The sequence below is a fragment of the Triturus cristatus genome, chromosome 1_1, assembly GCF_964204655.1.
Source record: "Triturus cristatus chromosome 1_1, aTriCri1.1, whole genome shotgun sequence".
In the NCBI taxonomy this organism is placed as follows: domain Eukaryota; kingdom Metazoa; phylum Chordata; class Amphibia; order Caudata; family Salamandridae; genus Triturus; species Triturus cristatus.
In genome coordinates this window covers 1273704355-1273731851 of record NC_140579.1, presented here as the reverse complement: position 1 = coordinate 1273731851, position 27497 = coordinate 1273704355, and the positions used below count along the sequence as shown (strand labels likewise).

Genomic DNA, 27497 nt, shown 5'->3' with positions numbered 1-27497 from the left:
CATGACGCCGGTATACGAGCAACCGCCCTCGGATCCGCTCCTTTCTCTCCAGCAGAACCCAAAGGATCAGACTCCCCCCTCCTCTCTGAACCTACAGAGATCAACTGAGTACCCCAAGGAACCTCGCTCAGCTGCACGCTCTTCAACATCCACATGGCCCCCCTCACCAGACAGCATGGGCTCAGCAAAGTATCTTACGCCGACGACACTCAGCTCATCCTCTCTCACGAAGAACCCCGAAGACACCAGACTCAGCTTCTAAGAAGGAATGAAAGATGTTGCAGCTTAGATGAGCGACAGCTGCCTAAAACTGAACTCTGAGAAGACAATGTTCCTCGGACCCTCCCCCACTGCATGGGACAGCTCCTGGTGGCCCCCTGCCCTCGGAATCCCACCCACCCCGACCGACCACGCGCGGAACCTTGGCATCATTCCTCTCTCACCTTGACCCGCCAGATCAACGCCGTCGCCTCCACCTGCTTCAACTCCCTCTGCAAGACCTTCAAGTGGATCCCCACCAATGCAGAAAGACCGTCACCCATGTACTCATAACCAGCAGACTGGACTACGGCAACACCCCCTATGCCGGAATCAACAAGACCCTGCTACACAAGCTCCAAACCATCCAGAACACCGCGGCCAGACTCGTCCTCGGAACCCCACGACACGAGCACATAACCCAGCACCTACGAGACCTCCACTGGCTCCCCATCAAGAAAAGAGTAACCTTCAAGCGACTCACCCATGCCTACAAATCCCTCCACAACATCGGACTCAAATACCTCAACGAAGGAGTCTCCTTCCGCATACCCAAAAGGAACCTCCGCGCCACCGACCTCGCCCTGGCAGAGACCCCACGCATCCGCAGAACCAGAGCAGGCGAAAGAGCCTTCTCCTGCGTCGCAGCAAAGACCTGGAACGAGCTCCCAGTCAACATCAGACGCTCCCCAACTCTGCACAACTTCAGGAAGAGCCTCAAGACCTGGCTCTTCGACTGATCAGGAGCTGCACCTCCTGCCACCCCTTCAGACCCTCACAGGTGAGTAGCGGGCTTTATAGACTCCTGATTGATTGATTGATGTGCTCATGTTCAATGTACACCAAGAGGAGTCACTGCACCATCTTGTGACATGAAAGACTTCTTGAAAAAAGCCAACTTGAAAACAGCTGAGCAAACACCAGATGGCAGGAGTATGGTAAGCATTTTACAGACACATTTCCTTGGACTGTATCTAGTGCTTCTCTGAAATAAGACAGAATAGTAAGGATGTGACAGACTTCTGAAGGTTTATGTGCAATCCCTAAAAGACTATTCCGCCCCTCTGATCAGAGACTTCTTACTGTACCAAAGATCAAGAACGCAAGAACTTGAGACACACATTTGAACCAAAGCTCTGGAACTCGCTACCTCCATCACCGAGATAGATTAGAGAAAAAAACAAATTCAGGAAATCACTCCAATTTTTTTTTTTTAATTAACTGCTTTTGTCTCAGTCACTATGTGATGGACTTGACCCTCAGCGCTGGGCGGCCTGTCTGGTAGCCATGCGCTTTACAAATCCTTAGCACAGCATAGCAGCCTGGTCGTGCAGTAATGAAATTGTGTTCAGATCCTGTGCTACTTTGTTCACACTGTGGGCTTTTATCAGCTATCTGTCCAGGTCAAGATTTTTTGAAAATTATGAAGGGCTGCCACTACTGCCATGCATTTTGAGAACATATGCACAGCAAGCTTCAGACCACAGGAAAATACAGCAGATTAGTACTGATAACTTTGCGCACCTTTTCTCAATTAGAATGGAAAATAGACATCCTACACATCTACAGTGCATGGTAAGTTTCCTTCTCCAGTATTTGGGGTGTCTTTCATAGATTCACATGCTTGAATATTCCCCGTCGTCGAAGTGGGAGTCCCACGGTATATATAAAAAGCAATAAGTATCATGTATATATACATATACACATACCTAACCACATAAGAGTATATACATACCCAAATAAACATATATATATATATAGTTCAAATAACATATCAAGTTAAAAATACCATAGGATAGCATTGAGACATAGGAAAGCATAGAGAAAAAGAATCACTTCGCTAACATATCACTGTCACTTTATAGTCCAAACTCCAGCCAATCAGGCGCTAGCACCCTCTAGAACCTTCTCCTCAGAGGCTCAGGCCCTCAGATTTTCTACCGCACGTCGTGTGAAGGGAGTCTCCCTGAGCTCTGCTCAGTTCTTCATCTGGTTTGAGGTTTTTTATCTCTCATCATGTCTGCAAGTAAGAAATCTCTTTTCCGTCCTTGTTCATCTTGCGGAAAGTCAAGACTTTTCTCTGAGGATCCCCATGAGAAATGTATTTATTGTCTGTATCCTGATCATAAGGTGGCTAATTGTAAGATCTGCAGAACTTTCTCTCACAAAACTTTGAAAGATAGAGAAGGTCGCCTTTTAATATGGCTTCAAAAACTAAAGGACACAGACAACCCACTTTCTGAGGTGGAAAGTGTAGCCTCTGTCAAAACAGGAGTCTCCTCAAAGCGTGGAAGTGTCCAGGACTTGCCATCTCCTTTTCTGAAAAAGAAGAGACTTCACCTTGAGGAAGTGTCTACAGGCAAAGTCTCTGTCTCCACGTCTGCGCCCCCGAGACGTAGCTCTCAGGCGTCTGTGACTCCGTCAGCACATGTTTCCAGTCAGAAACTTTCAAAACCGTCGACGGGCCCGTCGACGGCCCCTCCGTCGACGAGATCGGCTACTTCATCAGCCTCGTCGACGACGGTGACGACGGTATCGAGTAGATATCCTTCGTCGACGACACTGACTTCGTCGACGTCTTCTCCGTCGACGATAGTATGTGTGTCTCTTAGAACTGTCTCGTCGACGATACCACTCACTTCTTCGTCGACAACTGGGAAGCTGGCGCTTCCGTCGACGTCCACAACTCCGTCGACGATGGGTAAAAAGAAGAAGAGGAAATCTTCCTCGTCGACGACAGCCTCGTCGACGACAGCCACACCGTCGACGACAGCCACACCGTCGACGACAGCCACACCGTCGACGGCAGCCACCCCGTCGACGGCAGCCACCCCGTCGACGGCAGTCCCGTCGACGATTGCTTCGTCGACGGTCGCCTCGACGACGGTAGGGTCAAATTTTGCGACAATGCCATTGGTGCCAATGTCAACACCAGCACCGGGGTCTGTGGACAGCTCCTTAATGCTTCGTCGTAAGGCCATGCTAGACCCAGTTATGTTACCACCTGGACCACGGCCACCTCGTCAACTATTTCCCTCAGGGGATGAGGACGATTCGGATGAAGGCGATCAGTCTCTTTTTCGGGATGCTCATAGTCCTTCGGAGCTCCATATAAAATGCCAAGAGTCTGAGGAGGATGAATTTTATGAACAGGAAGAAGAGCAAAATACCTCTGCTCCGGTTCCTATGATGCAGCTTCCTGTGCAGCTTGTTTCCAACCTCCAATATATGTTGGAAGACTATAATCGTCGTTTTCCAGCATCCCCTCAAAATACTCCACGTGAAGCGCCATCTGAGGTTCCACCTCCTATATTGCCAACGATACCCACGCCCTCCACACCTGCACTGCCTTTCAATGCAGAGGATGATAATATGGACAATCCGGATACGGAAGAGGGCGAGCTCCCAGAGGACGACACTATGGCGGACTGGGATGATTACCAAATCAATTCGCCCGCATCACCGCCAAGGTCACCAGTCAACTCGCCACCTGTCGACATAACAGGGTTCCATCAGCTGATGGAGAGAGCAGCACAACGCTTTCACCTTCCCATGGTGGTTAGGGAAGAGGACTGTTTCTTATATGACTTCAAGTCCCAGCCTCAGAAACAAGTACGAGCTGTGCCAATCATAGACTTCATATGGAATGAAGGCCTAAAATTAATGAAGACACCTAATTCTATTCCGGCGGTGCTCCCACGCCTGGAGAAAAAATATAAAGCTCCGGATTCTTCCCCAGCCTGCTTGGTGTCTCAACCTAAGCCGGACTCAGTGATCACACAAGCGGCACAGCGCCGCTCCAAGAATCCATCATCTCCAATGTCGGCGCCTCCGGACCGCGACGGCCGTCGCCTGGATGCTATAGGCAAGAAGTTTTCAACCATGGCGTCAACAACGGTCCGGGCTGCGAATTCCTTGGCTATCCTCGGCCGTTATGATAGACAGATGTGGTCGGACATGGCTGCATTGGTCAAACTTATACCGGAGGATTCAAGAGCGGAAGCTCAGAAAATCCTGCAAGAGGGAGAAAGGGCGTCATCCGAGATCATTGACTGCTCTGTTGACATCGCATCCACCGGTTTTCGCCAATTGGCGGGAGCAGCCGTCCTAAGAAGACAGGGCTGGCTTCGGTCAACCTCTTTTCGGCAAGAGGTCCAGGCTAAGATTTTGGACATGCCATATGACGGGGAGTCATTATTCGGCCAGCATGTAGAAGATGCCTTGCAAACCATTAAAAAGGATACGGATACGGCTCGTTCCCTCGGCACTCTACAGTTTAAGAAGCAGCCCTTTCGAGGTGCGCGCGGCCGCGGCACCTCCTCATCATCATCCTTTCGTGGCTCCTCGTCCCAATACCGCTCGTACAATCAGGGGCAACAGCGGTACTATTCACAACCGCAGCAGTCCTACAGACAGCAAACTAGCAAGTCATACAGAGGAAAGTCGAATTACAGAGGAAATTCAACCAAGAAGCAGTGACTCTGTACGGAAAGAACTTCCTTTTCCCAGTTGTCCTCTAGTTCTTGTTGGAGGAAAAATCTCCCAGTTCTTTTCAACCTGGTCCTTAATCACTTCGGACCGCTGGGTCCTGGATATAATTTCAAGGGGCCACGCCCTAGAGTTTGTGAAGGTTCCTCCACGCACACCTCCATCCGGGCCACCACCCGCCCATCTCAGAGAACTTTTCAAACAAATCCAAATAATGTTAAACAAGGGTGCCATCGAAGTGGTTCCGAAATATCAAAGAGGGTTGGGATTCTATTCCCGTTTTTTCCTCATACTAAAGAAATCAGGGGAATGGCGTCCGATCCTCGATCTCAGATTGCTCAACAAATTTCTCAAGACTCAGTCCTTTCGGATGCTCACATTGAAGGACATCCTCCAATTCTTTTCTCAGGAGGATTACATGACAACGATCGATCTGCAGGACGCATATTTCCATGTGCCCATTCTACCACGCCACAGGAAATACCTACGGTTTCGAGTGGGCCACAGGGACTACCAATTCAAAGTCCTACCCTTCGGACTCTGCTCAGCCCCGCGGGTCTTTACAAAATTCCTAGCCCCGGTGGTGGCTCACTTACGACAAGAGGGTATTCAGATATACCCCTACCTGGACGATTGCCTCATCAAAGCTCAATCCTCTCACCAGGCGGCCCTCGATACCCAGCGCTGTCTCGATCTGTTTCAGTCCCTGGGGTTGTCGATCAATGTACAAAAATCTCAACTCACGCCGACTACGTGCAAGACTTTTCTCGGCGCTTGTATCAATACGAGCACAACCATGGCCTTCGCTTCAGCAGAACGTCAGGAACGGATTCAACAGCTTGCGAGCTCCATCGCAGCAAAGCAGTCAGTTTCAGTCCGCATATTAAAATCCTTTCTGGGAATGTCGTCCTCATGCATCGCTTTGATCCCTCTCTGCAGACTAAAAAGTCGCATCATCCAAGAGGAGTTAGACAAGCAGTGGCGCCAGGTTTCCGGTTCCTTCAACGATCAGGTCGTGGTGTCACCCCGCATGGCTCAAGCGCTGCATTGGTGGACTTGTCCTGCCAACATCGCAGCAGGAACATCCTTTCTGTCGTCAACCCCAGAACTCGTCCTTACCACGGACGCATCCATGGAGGGTTGGGGCGCACATTTTCAAGATCTATCCGTCAAGGGCCTATGGTCAGCGGCTCAGCGTTGCTGGCACATCAACAGACTGGAACTGATGGCCATTTTCTTGGCGTTGAAATCCTTCCGCCTGCAGTTCCAAGGGAAGTCAGTCCTCATTCAGACGGACAACACCACGTGCATGCACTACCTGAACAAACAGGGCGGGACAAGATCTCCACTGCTCTCCCGTCTGGCGCAGAGGATTTGGAGTTGGGCCATACTCCATCAGATGACGTTACAAGCAATTCATCTGCCCGGCATTTCCAATACTCTGGCGGATGCACTCAGTCGGTCAGCATCATCAACCCACGAGTGGGAGTTACATCAACCGACGCTGGAATTTGTCTTCAACCTTTGGGGTCACCCGACAATCGACCTCTTCGCAACCCCGCAGAATGCAAAATACCAGTCCTACGCAAGCTGGTTTCCCCACGAAGGGTCGTGCGGAAATGCCCTTTCGATCAATTGGTACGGGATATTTGCGTACGCTTTTCCGCCGATTCCGTTGATTCCACGAGTGCTGCGGAAGATGAGACAACAACCGTGCCATGTACTTCTAATAGCTCCACGGTGGCCTCGGCAGGCATGGTTTTCGGAGTTGCTTCTCCTATCCCAACGCGAGCCCATCCTTCTCCACCTGAAGCCGGATCTGCTCACAATGAACGATGGTCGGATATGCCATCCGAATCCCAGATCTCTCAGCTTGTCGGCTTGGAACCTGAGCACCTTGAATTTGCTCATTTGAACATTCCTCCAGCCTGCAGGGAGGTGTTAGCTAAGGCAAGAGCTCCATCCACAGTGAAAACGTATAAGCTCAAATGGAAGCGATTTTGTCATTGGTGTGCTTCTGCCCACATTCATCCTGTGCACGCTCCTCCAGAACACATTCTGCCGTTCTTCCTACAACTAGCGCAGTCTGGATTATCGCACTCTACCTTAAAGGTCTTTCTAGCGGCAATATCTCGCTTCCGACAAGATGGCTCGTCCTCTCTCTATTCATCCAGAGTCATACAACAATTTTTCAAGGGTCTCTTCCGCATGTTCCCGCCCATTCGGCGTCCTCCACCCACGTGGCGCCTGAACATCGTGCTGGCTCAGCTTATGAAGGCGCCCTTCGAACCTATCCACTCAGCGGATGTCAAATTTTTAACTTGGAAAGTGGCCCTCCTCCTTGCTCTGACCTCTTCCCGCAGAGTCAGTGACATTCACGCTTTTACAATACAGCCTCCGTTCCTTCAATTCAGATCGGATTGTGTCATCCTCCGCACTAATCCGGTTTTTATACCTAAAGTGCCATCCGATTTCCATCTTAACGAACCAGTGCTCTTAAAGACTTTTTTCCCGCATCCACAAACCCCGGCGGAGCAAAGCTTACACTCTCTGGACTTGAAGAGATGTCTAAAATTCTACATTAGCAGGACTCAATCCTTTCGCAAATCTGACCAGTTGTTTGTGGCCTACGGGCGTGCTTGCAAAGGACAATCTGTCACCAAACCTACTATTGCCCGTTGGGTTTCATCAGCAATCTCTTTTTGCCATCAAAAGGCTGGTAAGCCTCTGTCTTCGGGAGTGAGAGCCCATTCAACGAGGGCTATGTCATCTTCCACTGCCCTGTTCGCTGGTGTGCCCATCCATCAAATATGCCGGGCAGCTACGTGGTCCAGCAGGCACACGTTTACGAAGCACTACTGTCTGGAATCCATTAACGAAGCAGACACGGCTGTGGGACAGGCAGTTCTACGAAATCTGTTTAAATAAGGTGAGCCTCTGCTACTTCCCTCCTCCTGGGGTATTATTATTATTATTGCGCTTTAAATACATTGTTTGTATTACATGCAATATCAATACGGCTTGGTCAGCCGAATACTGTTTACTGCTTACTATTCTATTCAAGCATGTGAATCTATGAAAGACACCCCAAATACTGGAGAAGAACAAATGTTACTTACCTGTAAACTGTGGTTCTCCAGTATTGGTGTCTTTCATAGATTCACATGCGACCCACCCTCCTCCCCTCAGAGGCTCTCTTCTCCTCTTTCGGCTCTATGGTCACTCTCGTGCTCGAAAATCTGAGGGCCTGAGCCTCTGAGGAGAAGGTTCTAGAGGGTGCTAGCGCCTGATTGGCTGGAGTTTGGACTATAAAGTGACAGTGATATGTTAGCAAAGTGATTCTTTTTCTCTATGCTTTCCTATGTCTCAATGCTATCCTATGGTATTTTTAACTTGATATGTTATTTGAACTATATATATATATATGTTTATTTGGGTATGTATATACTCTTATGTGGTTAGGTATGTGTATATGTATATATACATGATACTTATTGCTTTTTATATATACCGTGGGACTCCCACTTCGACGACGGGGAATATTCAAGCATGTGAATCTATGAAAGACACCAATACTGGAGAACCACAGTTTACAGGTAAGTAACATTTGTTCTTCTTCGATGTGAGGAAAGATTTGATAAAGTGGAATATTCCCGGTTTATTTGATGAATATACGCAATTCAGAAGGGATCTGAATTGCTTCTTGAGACCTTCTTTGGGACCAGGACTAGAAAGCACTTTGTCGGCTTTAGTGGAATATATGGCAGAGGTGCCTTGATGGAAGGCGAATAGCCATCTTGCAAAATAGTTAACACCTCTCTGTGATGTTATGTCACTCTTATATGCTGTGTTACAGACGTCTGTCATTGCCAGTTATTTTTCAACAGTTTTAAATATCACACCTTTAATCTTCATCCTCAGTATCTCCTCTTCTGTGTGTTGCCCAAAGAGCAGAGCCTGAGAATGATAGGTTGAAGATTTTCCGCTGAGCATTTTATTTTTTTCAGCGCAGTAAGAAATAGCCAGGAGGAACATATCAGGATAATGCCATGGCAATAACCGGAGTCCGCCAGTTCTGCCAAATCAATTATTAGCAGCACTAATGAGAAGGTTGGATACAAGGAATGCGTACAAAAACCACCTCTTGAAGTTCTGTCTTATGTCGCATAGCAGGTTCTTGTAGAGATTGTAGATGCAGTTCAGTTGTGGTAGCTGTTTCAGGGCAGTAACTGCAGTGCAACATCTTTTCAGTTACATCCATTATTTTACCCTAAACGTGAGGAGCTACTAATATTTTCAGAATTGAAGCGTGCTTTCGACATTTTTCTGAAACTTTGAGGTTTAGTGTGTAGGTGTTTCCACAAGTGACAGTTTTGTACTGAGATAGTAGGAGAGGCTGCAAGCATACCTCAAAAGGATCATCATGTGGTATGATAAAGTGGAGAGGCCTGAATTTAGGAAATGTATCGGATGATGGAGAAAGTATCCACCTTTTCTTAAATATACATCCAGTGGATGGCATGGATATTGAAAATCTCAATGTCAATCAATCTGATGTTGGAATAGAGTGGCACAATCTTTTGAGGTAGCAACGCGGAGTGTGGTGTTCACATCTGAGAATGTTTTTACGACTAACACTGGCCTTTCATTGAACCGTGGTGGCAGCATATTGAATGACAGAAATGCCTTTCTAAGAAGCAAGCAAGTTGCAGGTGTCAAGTCGGAATATAGTGATGGCAATTACAGTGGAGAGGTAATTTTTCCACATTTTTGAGTTCCTCTCCCTGGATTCTCCACTGTGCAGGTCCTGAGGGAAGGCACAGATTGTTTACTGGTGGCCTCATCACTCCTCTTCTTGTCCTTTGCCCTTATGAGGTCTTTTCGCTTCCTCCTAACCAGACGCCTTGTCTGTCCTTTAATATTGAGACATTTTTCAACAGAATTCACCCTGACAGAGGGGGGCACGGGGAAACTAGACAAGAACTATTAGATGAGGAACTGTAGCAGCCTTTTTCTCCTGCAGGAGGGAATCGTCACTAAACATTAATGCATGAAGACAGGTAAAAAGTCAAGTGATAACAAAAAGACTTCATTCTGAGACAAAATCCTCAAAGCATAAGCTCAAGAAACAGACACACACACACGAAATAGAAACATACTTGGAGACAACTGCCTTTAGTAGGCATAGGATATGAAAGCCTTTAGACTTTTGACATTATGCTTTTTTTTCCTCGTGTAAAGCATATCTAGCTGCATTTCCCCTCATTCTTTAGATGTTAGGCAGCAGTTTGCGTTATGGGTACTGCTAATATAGTAATCTCAACAAAACAGTCAAATTATTAAAGAAAAAAAATCAGCCTTAGATAGGCTTTGAAGAGTGCTTTTCAGCCTCTGTTTGGATATAAAACACTTTGGTCCCTTACACAGCAAGGAAAATTATTCTAATGTTCACAGCTATGAGTAAAAATCCAATAATGCAGCCAGTTTATCCTGCCTCCCCCCAGAATCTGTTGCAGAAAAAGGCACAAATTAAACAAACCTGAAAAGCTGCCTTCATGGCTGAGAGGCGGTCTCCCATTGCTCCTGTTGAAGGCTTGTATGCCTCGTAGTTACTCATTACTGAGTTGCTAATACCTCGTTCCTGGGGGGAGAGATGAAGAAGAGTGACATTCAAACAATGGAAAACATTTAAAAATGGTACAAATCTACTCAGTTCGCAATTGATAAACTGCATACTGGAAATAAATGTCAAAGGCTTACAAAGACATCTGAAGAAAAAAAAAAAAGACTTCAGCAATACCCCTAACACTACTGGGTTCCTGCTATCGGGTCCCCAGTACCAGATCTTTCCCTGAAACTGTACGATTGTTCCTCCAATTGGCAATACCGTTAGCACCCCCTGTAATCCCCTAGTAAATGGTACCCCTGGTACCTAGGGCAAGGATGCTAAAGTTGGTCCCTATGGGTTGCAGCGTGTATTGTGCCACCCTAAGGGACCCCTCAGCACCAACATGCAAACTGCCATTGCAGGCTGCATGCCATGGTGCAGAGAAAAGTGATGACACGACATGGCACACCTCCTGTGCGCTATGCCTGCATAAACTGAATGCAGTATAGGTAAGTCACCCCTACAGGCGGCCTTACAGCCCTAAAGCAGGGTGCACTATACTACACGTGTGGACATATCTGCATGAGCAGATATGCCCCTGTGATATCGAAGTCGATTCTTGGCTATTAAAAGTGAACAGGGAAGCCATTTTTAGAACATGTGCTTAACAATGGTGTTTACGAATTTCCCCAGCTACATGATGGCTTCACTAAAACTAGAGATGTTTGGTATGAAACATCTCGGATTAATAAACCCACACTAATTTCAGTGATGGATTTATTAGTACATGCATCCAAGGGACACCTTAGAGGTACCCCCTGAAAACCTACCGACTACTAGTGTGCTGGGTGACTGGTGTAGAGCAGCCTGCCACCACAGACAGGTTTCCGACCCCTGGAGGTGAGAGCCTGTGCTGTGACTGCAGAAACAATACCTTCTCTGGCCAGAGGTGTTCTAACCTCCTCAAAGCAGGTCGGCATATCAAGGCAGGATGCTTCAATGGCGTCTGTGGCCTTTGATATGTGACCCAAGGCATCCCCAGACAGGGGAAATGCCACCCCCTGCCCCGGGCCCATTTGGCACCAGGGCAGACAAGAAAATTAGCTAGTCAGGAGGCGCGTCCCCCTCGCGGCCAGTTCGACTGCCTAAGGTGGGCTACCTGTTGTGGACACAACTTTTAGAATTCCATCATCTTAGTTTTGACAGAATTAGGTTCTCTGGGTCAGAGTTATGCCCACTTGCCACAGGAAGTGGTCCTATAGAGGGTGTAGACACCCTAACGGTAAGTAGCTTATTGGCTTCGGTTACTCCCTTTAACACCCCTAAATTGAGTATTTCGGTGGTACCCCTTACCCTGAAGGATCAAGAACAAATGGGCAAAGAAAAGCAGCAAGAACTGAAGACTGCTGTGGACGTTTGGCGCCAACCCTGCCTGCATCAGTCTCGACAAAATTGTGACCAGCAACTTGCGTTGCAGCTGACCAGCTTCCAAGAACTCAGGGAAATTGTCAGCCCGTTGAAAATTGCCAGCAATCTCCGTTTGAGTAGAGGAGCTATTTTCCTGCAATCTACAGGTAACGAAAACACAAAGTTCGGTTTACTGTGTTGCCGCTCCCGAGCCAGCCCGACACAGCAGCCTCCCAGGAAGAGGATCATGTGCTCCTGAAGATCAGCTCTATCCTCTCAACAAGTGAGAGAAAACCAGGACCAACCAGAGCCGTAGAGAACCAATACACCGGGTACTGGACCCCTTGTAATGCAATTGTAATGAAAGATAATTTTGTAAAGTGTGCAATTACCCCAAGGTGTCTTAGCGCTAGCGGTTTATCACCAGAAAGTCAGCAAAGACAGAGCAGGTCACTAAGATTAACTGAGTGATTCAAGCAGCCATTGAGGGATGTCAGCACTGCAGAGATCCACCTCCAGAGTGGCCAAGATGTCCTGATTTTACACCCTTGACCGTCAAGACAGGCCAACTGCAAGACACTATGATGCACAAAGTCCAGCCGTCCTTTCCACTCAGTTTCCGAGCACCCCACCTCGGGTAGTCACGAACCGGCTATGTCTAGTTGTCCCCACCCCGTTGGGAGCTCCCAGACTTGTCCTCAAGTCCCCTCTGCAGCCTGTTTCTAGTTGGCCCCCATTCTTCCTACTGGCGTAGCAGGCACAGCTACCAACCCGACCAGCACCTATACACCAAGACGCCCCGGGCCAGTAAAGAGTAACTGCTGGTGGTACTTTGGAACTTGCCCCCTATAGCCCTAAGGCTCAAAGAAGATCCCCCAATCGCAAATAACGAAATGGTTAGTTACCAGTAGTAGTAGTTTTGCAGCTTGAAGAATATTCTGGATTCACATGCTGTGCATTATTCCACCATCTAGTGGTTGGGTCCGTAAGTTTTTTTTTTCCCCCCTTGTTTTTTTTTGGTGTTGTCGGCCACCATTTGGTGCCAGGTTTGTCCCCTGTATGATGTCAGAAGGGCCCTTTTCTACCATAGGGAAGCATTGCTTAGTAAAGAGGCATTTAAGGGAACTATTTACTTGCCTGTAAAAATGTATATTTAAAAAAAGGATTTACTTGTTAATGAAGTTCTTAATATCAATATTTACATACAAATGATATTTTTCTAAATTGCTATTGGATATATTCTTTAGTGCATCTGATTTTGATTTTGATTAGGGTTTTATAGAGCGCATGGCTGCCCAAAGGTTTCCCAGCGCTAATTGATGAGTATGGGTGTCGGTACGGGGCGAAATTAGAGGTCTAAGGGAAACGACCAGGTTGTCAGCTTTTTCCTAAAGGACAGTTCATTTTTCGTTGCTCTGAGGGCTGGAGGGCGCTCGTTCCACAGTTTGGGTATCAAATATGCAAAGGACCTGCCTCCCCATAGAGTTTTTTTAATTCGAATGGTGCGGAGCAGATGAAGAAGGGAGGACCTTAGTGGTCTGAGGGGAACATGCGTTGCTATTAGGTGTCAAATGCTTTCTGTCGCTTTCTGATTCACTGGCCTATGGGCAATGCAGAGGGATTTCAATGTTATTCTTGCTGCAATTGGCAGCCAATGTAGCTCCCTTAGGGATTCCCCTCTGAGATATGTCTCAGCAGTTTGAGCCGGAACCTTGCTGCTGCGTTTTGCACTGTCTGCAGTCTCTTGACCTCATACTTCGGTGATCCCAGAAAAAGCGAGTTACCATAGTACAGACGAGAGACTATGAGTGACTGCAAGACAGTTTTTCTCATCTGCTCTGAGATAAGCTCTAGTACCTTTCTGAGCATTCTTAAGAGCCCAAAACAGATACCCAACAGTTTGTTGGCCTGATGATTCATTGAGAGGGTAGGGTACTGTCTAGCCATAGTCCTAAGTTTTTTACAGCCAATTTAGGGACAGGTGGATTTCCCATGCAGGCCGGCCAGGTCTTTAACGGTCTGGGAATGGTCTTATTGCCTAACATCAAGAGTTCAGTTTTGTTTCCGTTTAGTTTTAGGCAGCAGTCTGACATCCAGCTAAACAATTTGCTCACACAAGGGGCCAGTTGATGTGAGTCCAGGTTGGGGCTGTTGGACAGCGACTATCAATTGGGTGTCATCAGTGTACGATACACCCGAGATGCCGAATTCCTGAAGGGTAGATGCCACCTGTCTAACGTATATATGGAGGAACCCTGGGGAACTCCATGTTTAATTGGTAATCGATCTGAGCGACAGTCACTGTCCATTACCTGGAAGGACCGATGCTCCAAAAAGGGACAGAGCCAGTCCATGTCTTTGTTGCAGATGCCAATTTCCATTAGTCTCTCTTTCAGTATGTCATGATTAACGGTGTTGAAAGCCGCGCTGAGGTCAATTAAGATGATGGCGGCCGCCCCTCCATTACCTAATAGGGCTTTTAGTTCCTCAGTGACTGTCAGGAGTGCAGATTCAGTACTATGTTGGGCACGAAAGCCCTTCTGGGTTAGATGGAGTATATTATTCACCTCCAAATATTTAACCAGTACCTGATTAACATCTTTCTCCAGGAGTTTACCTAGAAACGGGAGCAATGAAATGGGTCGCCAATTGCCAAGAATGTCTTGATCCAGCTGGGGTTTTTTCAGAATTGGCTTTATTTTGGCATGTTTCCAGCGTGGGGGGACCGAGCCTGGGTCAAGTGATTTGTTAAGGGTCGTCAATAATGAGGGAAGTATAGCCTTCGCCACTTTGCGGAGGGCATATGGGGAAGCAGGATCTAGCGGCGAGCCTGACTTGGTGGAGGATCTCATGTATTGCCTCTGTGAGTACAGAAAATCCTTAGCACTACCCTCTGATACGCCTAACTGCTCGCCCACGCTACTACAAAAGAACATTTGGGTTATCATTTGTGCCTTTGTAAAACAATTGGGGGTTGCCTGGACTCTTTACACAGTGCACCTCATTTTGGTCCATTACATAAAGAGCCAGCTTTCTACATACTTGACATATCAAGTCCCTACGGGGTCAGTAATAGGCAATTATTATTAGGGTGTAAAGTAAAGCGCCAACTAGCCGCTTTCAAACTAGTGTGTATCCCTAATGCTTTATATACTATGAAAAGGTTGGAGTAGGAAATCTTAGTATGAGGGTGAGATGATGTAGGAAGGAATATGCTACTTACCAGTATGCATCTGTTCTTGGCATGTAGAGCTGCAGATCTACACACTGTGCATAGATCGCCATCTAGTGTTGGGCCCGGATGTTGCAGTTGTTTTTATCTTGGAAAGTCTTTGGAAGTCACGAGGTATGCGACTCTTTATTTGGATCATATTGCGCATGGGCTTCAGCTCCATCCTCAGATTGTTTATCGCCAGCGGAAAAATGATGGAGCTTTGTAAGAAACAGGAAAGATGCCCATGTGTGCTGTATCTAAATAAGATAAAACTGGAACAGATAAAGGTAGCCGGGTGGGTGTGTGTAGATCTGCAGCTCTACATGCCAAGAACAGATGCATACTGGTAAGTAGCATATTTTGTTCGAGGTATATGAGCTGCAGATTACACACTGTGCATAGACTGTGTAGCAGTACCCCCTATTAGCGGCGACCACCAGTATCTGTTGCAGTTGTTTGAAACAGTGTTTTGAGGACAGCCTGGCCCACACTACCCGTTGCTTAGTTTGCACATCTACACAATAGTGTTAAGTGAAAGTGTGCGGTGTAGACCATGTAGATGCTTTGCAGAGTGGGCTTTAGGGGAACAGATAGCATTCGTTTTGCTTTGTGGTAGCAAATCTGCATGCATTTAACAATCCACCTAGCTATCCCAGATTTGGAGATGGGGTTGCCTTTGTGTGGTGGTGAGAAAGACACAAATAGTTGTTTGGTCTTGCGAAAAGGTTGTGCTCGCTCGATGTAGTAGAGTAAAGCTTTTTTGACGTCTAGGGTGTGTAGAGCTCTTTCTGCAATGGTTTGTGGCTGCGAGAAGAATACGGCAGTTCCACAGATTGATTGAGGTGAAAGGGAGAAATGACTTTAGGAAGGAATTTTGGATTAGTGCGGAGAACAACGTTATTATGATGCATTTGCAGAAAAGGTTCTTGAATGGTGAGTGCTTGTATCTCACTGACCCTTCTGCGGGAAGTAATGGCTACAAGGAAAGCTGTTTTCCATGCTAAAAATTAAAGCTCACATATATGTAGAGGTTCAAATGGAGGCCCCATTAGTCTTGTGAGAACGATGTTTAGGTTCCACATCGGTGAGGGTGGCACTCTGGGGGGAATTATTCTTTTAAGGCCTTCCATGAAGGCTTTTATGGCAGGTACTCTGAAGAGTGATAGATGCTGTCTATTTTGTAGATATGCTGCTATGGCAGCAAGGTGTAGTCTAATAGACGTGTAGGCTAAGTTGCATCTTTGTAGGTGTAGTAAGTAGCCTATGATGTGTTGGATAGACACATCAAAGGGATTGATATTATTGTAGTGACAATAAATCACGAAACGTTTCCACTTGGCTGCGTAGCAAGCTCTAGTGGTAGGTCGTCTAGCTTCTTTAATGATGTTCATACAGTCAGGGGGAAGATTAAGGTAACCAAATTCTAGGATTTCAGGAGCCAGATCGCAAGGTTGAGCTGAGCTGGGTCGGGGTGTCTGATCTCTCTATGGTTCTGGGTTAAGAGGCGTGGAGAGAGGTGTAGCTTTTGGTGCGGAACTACGGAGAGTTCCAGCAATGTGGTGTACCACGGTTGTCTGGCCAAAGTCGGAGCGACTAGGATGAGAGTTAGGGAATGTTGCTGTAGTTTGCGCACCAGTAATGGAATGAGTGGGAGAGGCGGAAAAGCGTACGCAAATCTGCCTGACCAGTTCATCCATATTGCATTGCCCTTGTACAATGGGTATGGATACCTGGCAGCGAAGCTTGGGCATTTGGCTTTTTCGTGGGTGGCGAAGAGGTCTATCTGTGGTTGCCCCCAAATTTGAAAGAATGGTTGAAGAACTTGTGGATGAAGTTCCCACTCGTGGATTTGTTGTTTGACGGCTCAACAGATCTGCAATGGTGTTTTGGACTCCTGGGACATGTTGGGCTAGGAGAAAAATGTTTTGAGTTATGGCCCACCTCCATATGGTCTGTGCTAGCTGAGAGCTGCAGAGAGTGTGTGCCGCCCTGTTTTTGGATGTAGTACATTGCTGTCATGTTGTCTGTGCGGACTAAGACAGCCTTGCCTGAGACGTGTGTTTGAAAGGCTTTTAGGGCTAGAAATATGGCCAGTAACTCCAGATGGTTGATGTGGAGTAACTTTTGTTGAGGTGTCCACCTGCCCTGCATGGTGTGATGTAGTAGGTGAGCTCCCCAGCCGGAGAGCGCTGCGTCCGCAGTTAGAACTATTTGAGTAACCGGCTCTAGGAACGGTCGCCCTTTGGAAAGGTTTATGGTGGTCCACCACTGCAAAGAGCGATGGGCACGACCGTCTACCAACACCAGATCTGATAATTGACCCTAAGCCTGGTTCCATTGGCGTGCTAAGCACTCTTGGAGAGGACGCATCTGGAGTCTTGCATGAGGTACTATGAATATGCAAGAGGCCATCATCCCTATAAGTTGCATAAACACTCGGGCTGGAAGAGAGTGTTGTGGTTGAAATTTGGCGCGAAGAGCCTGTATGCTTGCAATCCTGGCGGGACTGGGGTAGGCTAACGCTCTTGAGGTGTCTATGGTGGCACCGAGGTATTGTTGTACGTGGGATGGATGCAGATGTGACTTGGCGTAGTTTAGTGTGAAGCCCAGGTCGTGAAGTAGTTGGATAGTGGTGCGAGTGTGTTGTACACACTGGTTGTATGAGCTGGCTTTTATGAGCCAGTCGTCTAGGTATGGGAAGACGTGGATGTGTTGTCTTCTCAGGTGTGCTGCCGCTACCGCTAGGCACTTGGTAAACACTCGTGGCGCTGTGGTGACTCCGAAGGGGAGTACTTTGAATTGGTAGTGGTGACCATCCACTACGAATCTGAGAAACTTCCTGTGAGCGTTGTGCACGGGAATGTGGAAATAGGCGTCCTTGAGGTCTATGGTGGTCAGGAAGTCGTCCTGGGAGAGCAGAGGAAGCACCTGCTGGACTGGGACCATGTGAAAGTGGTCTGAGTGTATGTATTGGTTTAGGGGTCTGAGGTCCAGAATGGGTCTTGGAGAGCTGTCCTTTTTTGGTATGAGAAAATATAGGGAGTAAACTCCCTTGTTTTGTTGGTGGGTAGGAACTGGTTCTATTGCATTTTTTTGTAGGAGGGAGATCACCTCCTGCTTTAAAAGTGACAAATGTTCCTGTGACATTGGCCGCTGTTTGAGTGGAATGGTTGGGGGGGTAGATGTTAGTTCTAGACAGTAGCCTGATTGAATTATCTGTTGCACCCATCTGTCTGAGGTGATGGTAGCCCAGACAGGAAGGACATTTTGGAGTCTGCCCCCGACTGGAGTGGAATAGTCTGGGGGGAGTGGAGGGAAGTCACTGGGTGGGGGTAGAGGCAGAGCGGAAGGTGTTAGTTTTGCCTCTGCCGTTGTTGTTACCCCTGTAACTGCCTCTTTGGTAACCCCTAGTGAAGGTGGATTGGGTAGGGGTCTTGTATGAAGTGGAGGCGCTGTCGGAGTAGCCTCTGGTGGTGCTTCTAAAGGAGGAACGGCGAAAGGAGCACCTGGGAGCTTGCGACTGCAAGGCTCCCATAGATTTTGCAGTGTCTGTGTCCTTATTCTTTTTTTCGAGGGCTACATCGACGTTGGGGCCAAACAGGTGTTTCTCATCGGAGGGGTGGTTGAGGATGGAACTTTGAACCTCAGGTTTGAACCCTGAAATGCGTAGCCAGGAATGCCTACGCAGAAGTACGCTAGTATTTATTGCCCTGGAGGCGGTGTCAGCTGCATCGAGGGCACAACGGATGGAGGTATTAGTGATCGTTTTACCCTCCTGAATTAATTAGTTGGCTCTGTTTGTATTTGTCAGGGAGGTGTTGCATTATTGACTCCAGGTCATCATAATGTGCCCTGTCATATCTGGCTAGGAGCACTTGGGTGTTAGCAATGCGCCATATGTTGGCTGCTTGGGACGCTGTTCGCTTGCCAGAGGCGTTCAGGAGTTTAGACTCCTTATCGGGCAGTGGAGCCTCACCTGATGCCTGGGAGTTGGCACGTTTCCTCGCATTGGAAACCACCAGGGAGTCTAGTGATGCGGGCCTTTAATGTAAGTTGGATCTGTTGGGGCGGTCTTATATTTTTTCTCAATGCGAGGGTTACTGACCCTGGCCCTAACGGGGTCTTTAAAGACCTCTGGTGCGTGCTTAATAACCCCCTTAAGCATGGGCAGAATTGAGGTGGATAACTGTGCAGTGTCAAATGTATCTAAGAGGAAATCCTCCTCTACGGGGTCTGTGTGGAGATCAACCTCGTGGAAGTGGGCAGCCCTATGGAGTAGCTGGTTAAAGCCCATGGTGACGTCTGAGAGGGGGGTGGGGGGGGGGGGTGGGGGGAGGGTCTAGAAGGGTAAAGATCGTCCTGCGGGACGTTAGGGATGTTGTAGTCGTCCCATGGGTCTGAGGAGCCTGTAGGAGTAGGGTCCCCTGTTGGTTGGTTGTCTGCCCCGTCCACTGTGTCGTATATAATGTCATCATCATCATCATCCACATCTGGAGATGGTGTGGGAGAATGATGGGGTGGGGGAGGAGGAGGGGGAGGGGGGGGCTGGAGGAGGAATCCTCAAAGGGGAGGTGGCAAAGTCTCTCCTTTTTGGTGGTGGAGCTGGTGCAGGCTTGTCCAGAGATCTTTTTCTGGTGCTAAGCGTCAAATGCCTAGTCTTTGGATCCTTTACGAGGGTTTTCTGGTAAGGATCGGGTCGAAACAGTTCCTCTGTAAGGGGCAGATCCTTCGGTGCCAATGGTGTCGGAGCCGTGGGTTTTTTAGGCGTCAATTCGGCACTAGTTCTTGGTTTGGAACCGTGGGATTTAGAAATGTCTTGACTTCCTCTGTTCCGAGGTGGGTTTCGGCTTCGAGGTTTGGGAGTCGAGGCTTTTCGGCTTCTTGCTCGGCTCCGAGGATGTTATCGGTGCCGAGGAGCCGGTGCCAGTTTCGGCGCCGACTGCTTCGGTGTCAAGCTCGGCGCTGACGAGGAAAGGGGCGTTTTCTTTTTCGGTGCCGGTGTTGATGAGATTTTTTCAGCACCGAGGGTAGGCTGGCTCGAGCCCGAGCTGCCTGGAGGCTTGATGGGCTTCTTAACCGGGCCCGGAAGCGAGGCATGGGAAGCAGTCTTTTGGTGCATACCTAGGCCCGAAGGCGTGACCGAAGCCTTTTTCAATGGCGTGGAGGGGGGTTTAGGGTCGGGGTCGACGTCTGTACTCACGCCCCTCTGTGCCGGAGTGATGTCCTCGACGTCGGAGTCGTCAGCTTCGGAGGTGCTGACAATGCCCTCTTCGGTGCGCTGTTGTTCCGGAACATCGACGCCTTCTTCGAAGATGTTGTCGGGGATCGAAGTCGACGAGTGAGCCATTGTTCTCTTTGCTCATCGGTCCCGGATCGTCGTCTTCGATCGGAAGGAGGCGCAAGCTGGACAGTCCCTTGCCTCGTGTTCTGGAGAGAGGCAGAGGTTGCACACCTCATGGAGATCGGTGTGGGGAAACTTCGACCCACATCGAGGACACTTTTTAAATGGCGTTCTTTCCATCAGCCAGGACCAGAGCCCAAGTAGGCCCGAAGGTCTTCGTCGACGACCGGAATCGAAGACTTTGATTGTTGAGAGCCGAGTCGAGTGTGGAGAACGCGATCGAGACAATACCGTCGAAGGGGGGAGGATTGCGAACAGGAAAACTGGAACGGTTCCAAACTGGAGCGCGAAGAACACATCCGAGCCCGATGGCGGAAAAAAACAATCTGAGGATGGAGTCGAAGCCCATGCGCAATATGATCCAAAGGAGAAGTCACATACCTCGTGACTTCCAAAGACTTTCCAAGAGAAAAACAACTGCAACATCCGGGCCCAACACCAGATGGCGATCTATACACAGTGTGTAATCTGCAGCTCATAAGCCTCGAACAGTGGGTTTCTGTTGCTGTAACCCCCCACTTTTTGCCAGACTACTGATGCACTTTTTCTTGGTGTGCCCTGGGTCCATGTCAATCAGGTTCCCAGGGGCTGTGTTCTTTCCCCCAAACTAACCCAATTGGCATCTCTGGCCACAGGTCAGCCCCTGGTAAATGGTACCACAGGTACCCAGGGCACTGTGACCAGGGAAGACCTCTAAGGGCTGCAGCACTTATTGTGCCACCCTTAGAGGCCCTGTACCTTTACACAAACACACACACACCTTTGCAGGCTGCGTGTTTTGGTGCAGAACAAAGTAAAGAGTCGACATGAGGTGTGCCATGCCTACAACCCACTTCCCTGGCATAGATCAGTCACCCCTATAGCTGGGTGCCCTATGTCAGTGGTGAAGGTACAGGTGCATGCGCCCTGTACCCCTACAGTGTCTAAGTCCATTCTTAGGCATTGTAAGTGCAATGCTGCCATTAAGAGTATAGGGTGCTGGGAGCTTGTCATTACGAACCTCGCAGCACCGTAATGGCTACACTGAAAACTGAGAAGTTTGGTATCAAACTTCTCAGCCCATTAAACTCACACTGATGCCAGTGTGGGATTTAACGAACAATGCACACAGAGGGCATCTCAGAGATGCCCCCTGTAAAACGACCAGCCTCTGGTGGGTTCCCGGACTGGTAACTTCTTAGCCCATTAAACCCACACTGATGCCAGTGTGGGATTTAATTAACAATTCACACAGAGGGCATCTCAGAGATGCCCCCTGTAAAACGACCAGCCTCTGGTGGGTGTCCCTGACTGGTACACACCAGCCTGCCACCACAAGACAGGTTTCTGGACCCCTAGGGGGGAGCCTAAGCTCCCTGAGCCCAGAAACAAAGCCTTTACTAGGCGGAGGTGTTCACACCTCCCCCAGGCCAGGAAGAGCCATCTGTGGCAGGGGAGGTTCAAAGGCCTGGCAGCCGTTGTAATGCAACCCCCAGCCTCTTCTGCTATCAGGAGCAGGCCCCCTTCCTGTCTCCCCTCCCTTTCGGCGGGAAGATTGGCAGGAAAAACTAGCCAGCCCAGGGGGTGTGCCCACCTCTGCCAACTCATCTCCTCAGGTGGGGAAGGCGAGGTGAAGCCCACTCTCCAGTGCTCGCCATCTTGCAGATGGCAGGTACTCCCCAATCAGGACTAGGGATTGTGCTCACTCTCCCACGTGGGATGAGCACACAAAGTGTGTAGTCACCCTAAGGTCAGTAGCCCATTGGCTACTGACCTCAAGACCCCTAAAACGCCCCCTAAATACAGTATTTAGGGGTTAGCCCTGAACCAAGTAGGCAGATCCAGCCTACCTACAAGAAAAGAAGAAGGACGAAGAGCTGTGCAGAGCTAACAAGAGGACGACGCCCACTGACTTGGCCTCAGGCCTGTCTCACCTTGAACCTGCTCCTGCGAAATCCCGGCGTGTCCAGCAGCCAGCAACCTCACAAACCCGGGAGAACCTGCCTGCCTTCACTTCCCAGACTGTTTCTCCCGTGAACACCGAATGTGCTTAAACTGCAGCTTCTGGTGCTAGCCAGAGACTGCGAATCCAGCCCATTCTGCACCCGCCAAACCCAGCCCGAGCTCGAGTGGAAAAACTCCACGAGGAGGTCCCCCCCGGCGATCCTGACCCGAGATCTGGCGACCCCTGACCTGCCTCCAGACGACGCCTGCAGCCTCAATCCAGAGGACCCCCCCCTACCACGATCAGAGCGGGTAAGAAAATCCGACGTCCCAAGGCACCCCTGTAACTGACGCCCCATGGCCTTGTGTGCCCAAACCAACGGTGCCGAACCAACCCACTACATCCCAAGTTAACCCTGGAAGTGGTGGTCGCACCCAGAAGATCCTCGCCCCTGAGCCTGCAGTATTTCTTTGTATCGGAGGTTCTCCATTGAAAACAGCACCCTGCAGCCCTAGTGCCGCTGAGGGTGCACCTTTGGTGCTACTTTGTTCCCCAACTTGCCCTGACCTAAACCCTAGGAGCTTTGCTCCCACAACATCGTGGCCTGCTTGCCAGCAGCCACCAACCGGAGGCCCCCTATGTGACAAAGTGCCATCTTTCTTGCATGGTATGCCCCCACTTTTTGCTAAATTGCTGAATGTACTTTGATTGAGTGTACCCTGGGTTCCTGCCAATCAGGTGCCCAGGGCCTATGTTCCTTCCTTAAACCACACAAACTCCAAATTGGCAAACCCTAGCCACATGTCAGCCCCTAGTAAATGGTACCCTAGGTACCCAGGGCCTTGTGGCCAGGGAAGGCCTCTAAGGGCTGCAGCACTCATTGTGCCACCCTCAGAGGCCCTGTACCCTTACACACACACACACTGCCTTTGCAGGCTGAGTGTCTGGGTGCAGGACAAAACAAAGAGTCGACATGGCACACATCACTGTGTGCCATGCCCATCACCTACACTGCCAAGGCATATGTCAGCCACCCCTCTAGCTGGGTGCATTACGCCTATGGTGTGGGCACAGGAGCAGGAGCCCTGTGCCCCTACAGTACCCGGGTCCATACCTGGGCACTGTAAGTGCAGTGCTGTCATTTAAGAGTACATGTGCTGAGAGCTCGTCAAACACGAGCCCCACAGCACCATAAAGGCACCACTGAAGACTGGGAAGTTTGGTATCAAACTGCTCAGCACATTGAACCCACACTGATGCCAGTGTGGGATTTAATGTACTAAACACCCCAGAGGGCATCTTAGAGATGCCCCCTTACAGCTAACTTACAATCCACGTCTGCTCTGAGGCTGCCCAGGCTGCCACACAGCAGACACGTTGCTGGACCCCTGGGTGGGAGAGCTCCTGCTCTCCCGGGCCTGCAACAATGCACATCCTGGGTGAGGTGAGAAATCTCCTCCCCCAGGACGAGCAAAGGGAAGCTTCAAAGGCATGCCGCCATTTGGAGTTTCCCCATGCCACTGCAACCCCCCACTCTGGTGGGAAGCTTGGCCGGAAACCCCATACAAGGACAGGGGATGTGCCAGCCTGCCCACCCCATCCCTCAGGTGGGGGAGGCGAGGTGAAGCACATCTCCGGGCTCTCGCCATCTTGAAGATGGGAGGCCCTACCCTATCAGGATTAGGCTACTGCCCCCCTCCCACAGGAGAGAGGCAGGATAGGGGGTGTACCCACCCCAGGACAAGGACCCATTGGTCCCTGGCCTTCACCTACCTGTAACGCCCCTAAATCTAGTATTTAGGGGCACCCTGAACCTTCCTTCCTCAGATTCCAGATAGAAAACTACAAGAAGAGCAAGAAGAACAAGGACCTGCCCTGCAGCTGCTAAAAAGAGAAGAAGACACCAACTGCTTTGGCCCCAGCCCTACCAGCCTGTCGACTCTCGAACCTGCACCAGCGCGGCATCTCTCGTGGCCAGCAACCTCACCAACCCCGGAGGACCTGGCTACCTTTTGGCTCTAAGCCCCTGGGACTCCCATGAGTAGAGGCTCTACTCAAGAAACCTATTTTTAACCCCTGGCAGCAGCCCGGAACCGCGGACCCAACACACTCTGCACCAGCCAAGCCTGGCCAGTGCCGGATTAGACAAAGACCCTGAGGACGACCCCACGGCGACTGTGACCCCGAGTCCGGCACCCAAGGACCCCCCTCGACATTCTGGAAGAAGCCTGCAGCCTCAGAACAGAGTGCCACCCCAACCGCGATCAACCAGAGGGTAAGATTTCCGACATCAAAAGGCACCCCTGCACCCAGCGCCCTGCGGCCCCCTGTGCCCAATCCCGGGGTACCCACCTAACTTACAACTACCCAACTTACCTCTAGAAGTGGTGGTGGCACCTGAAGCATCCTCGTCCCCGAGCTTGCAGCCTTTTTTCCTAAACGGAACATTCCCATTGATTTCCATTGAGCGCCCGAGGGCTCAAAAGCACCCTGCACCCAGCCGCCCGAGTGGCCCTGGCAGTGCACTCTCTACACTAACTTACTTCCCCACTTGCCCTGAGTAAGTGACCAGGAGCCCAGCTCCCACAGCCGCGTGGCTTGCCAGACAGCAGCCACCAACCAAGGCCCCCCTATCCCTCATAGGCTAACATTGGGCCTAACTCTCTCTGCACCCGGCCGTCCTGAAACCGCTGAGGGTGAACCAACTGTACCTACCTGACACTGGGGGACCCCTGAGTCTATGCCCGGAATTTCAACTCTGCCAGTCGAGTACTTACCCTTAAACCGCTAACTTCATTTTCCTCATAGGGTAACATTGACTGGCTTTTTCTTAAAAAATCTTCTAAGTGTGAACTTTTCAAAACTGCAAAAATTCACCAAAAATCAGCCAAGTGACAAAAATGAATTTACTCACCTGCTCCTAGGTGAGCTCCCAGTGCTGGATCTTGGTGCCCAGCCCTGACTCGGAAAAGTGTCCACAACTATACTTACCTCCAACTCATTTTTCTCCCATAGGAAACCATTGTCTGCTTTTCTGTGAAATTTCTTCTAAGTGTCTATTTTTGCAAATTTGAAATATTCTTTTAAAATCGTACCATTTCTGCAAACGAAATTACTTACCTGTTTTTGATAAGGACTCCAGTCCTGGGTCTAGGTACCCAGTCCTGGATTACTAAAGTAACGACAAAGTACTCTACCTGCAATTTGAATTTCTTGCCATGGAGATCCATTGATTGTTTTCTTTGAAATATTTTCTAAGTGCTAACTTTTGAAATAGCTAAATAGTATTTAAAAATCATTACAGTTATTAAGTCGACTTTCATCACTTGATTCTGAATACTGACCCAGGGCTGGATCTAGGAGCCAGACCTGGAATTCCAAAAGTAATCCGAAATGCAATTTATTACAAATAACCTGAATTTACCATTGAGCTCAATGCATTGTTATGTTTAGGAACTAGGATTGTTTATTGCAACCAACTTTGACTGTTTACAAAAATGTATTGCTTAAGACAAAAGTATTTATATTCAACCTCTCATTCTGAGAAAGTATATTTTTATCACCTTTGTGGGTCTAAAAATAAAACAAGCATATATTTTATAGATATATACCATTGGCCTAGAGTTCAGTTATTGAGTGTGTGAAACCATTTGCTGACTGAGTGTGTACAATAAATGCTTTACACTGTCCTCTGGTACTGCCTTACTGCTCGACCAAGCTACCACTTTTGAGAGTAAGGTCATACCTAACTTTGACCTCTATCAGCCTCTGGGGGACTGTGGACTCTGTACACCCTGTACCTATTAGGGAACAGTATATACAGAGCCACTTTCTCACACCCTATCCCCCATTGGATAACATTGGGCCTAAACACTCTGCACCAGGCCGCCGTAGTGCCGCTGAGGGTGGAACAACAGTGCATTACTGACCCTGGGGGACCCCTGAGTCTAACCCCAGAACCTTAACACCCACAGCCGTTTACTTACATGTGAACCGTTAACCTGTTTTTTCTCCCATAGGATAACACTGACATTTTCTCCAAAAAGTTTTCAAGTGTGGAGTTTAGAAAACTGAAAATATTCTTTAAAAATCATGCGAATAACCAAAACGTAATTACTTACCTGTTTCCAGGAAATGTCCCAGTGCTGAATCTAGGTATCCAGCACTGAGTTAGAAAAGTAACGTAAAAAGTAACGCCTGCAATTTACTGAAAAAGCCTATTCATTTCAATGTACTGTATTTGCTAAGTGTTGCATACTACTGCTCCCCTGTAAATCAAACCAAGTACAATTTCTATTGCATTTTCAAACTTTTCTATATCCAGTAACTTATTACTGAAAAGTATTTAATGCTTACCTGTACCAGGCTGGCTTGGTTCTAAAAATAAACAACAGTATATTGTTATACAAACACAATTGGCCTAGAGTTCAGTTCTTGAGTGTGTACATCAAATGCCTAACACTGTCCTCTGATACTGCCTTACTGCTCGACCAAGCTACCACTATTAGAGAATACGTTTCTATCTAACTTTAACCTCTGCCTACCTCTGGGGACACTTGGACTCTATACACACTATACCTCATTTTGGTGTAGTATATATAGAGCCAGCTTCTTACAGAGTAGAGAAGGCAAATGATTGTCTTTTTAAGGCCAGGGAAAGGTGAAGACCATTAATTGTTTTAACTACAGGTGAAGGGGGGAGTGGTTTTAGTACGGAAAGGTTAGTTAAGGTAGGCTTCTTCAAACAGCATTGCTTTACAATCCTGTTGAAAGAAGCCATGATGGTTAAAGCCTGAAGCTGTGGATTCAGTGAGTTTACCCTTTACCTTTATGTACTGACAAAGGTTTTCTTTAAGCAAACATTTGACAGAGGACAGCTTTGGAGCTGCTGCCCGAAGCTTTAATGTGGAGTGAATATTTTTGCTGCTGTACTGAACCAGGTTGGGGGATTAGAGGAAACTGGCTGGCTATCTATACAGTGTAAGAAAATGAGGTGCAATGTGCAAAGAGTCCAGGTATCCCTTATTAGTGTACTGGGGCTTCCTTTAACAATCCCAATGTGCTCTATTTGTGGCACAGTGGTCGAGCAGCATTAGGCTCATCAGAGGGGAGTTTTGGGCATTTGTGGCACAAACAGAGTCAATAAATGCGACACTCAATAAGGAAATCCTACCCCATTTTTTATATATTTTTAGAC

At 48.6% G+C, this 27497-nt stretch overlaps 1 protein-coding gene across 2 annotated transcripts in view; it reads right to left on the bottom strand.

Moving 5' to 3' along the window:
• The window catches only part of LOC146871945 (ATP-dependent RNA helicase DDX42-like), an 865800-nt gene that overhangs the window by 19044 nt on the left and 819259 nt on the right, over nucleotides 1–27497 (bottom strand). For both annotated transcript variants that reach the window (XM_085652377.1, XM_085652387.1), the window contains one exon: nucleotides 10286–10387. In XM_085652377.1, the coding sequence (XP_085508503.1) occupies nucleotides 10286–10387 (102 nt within the window). The remainder of the gene's footprint in view (nucleotides 1–10285; nucleotides 10388–27497) is intronic.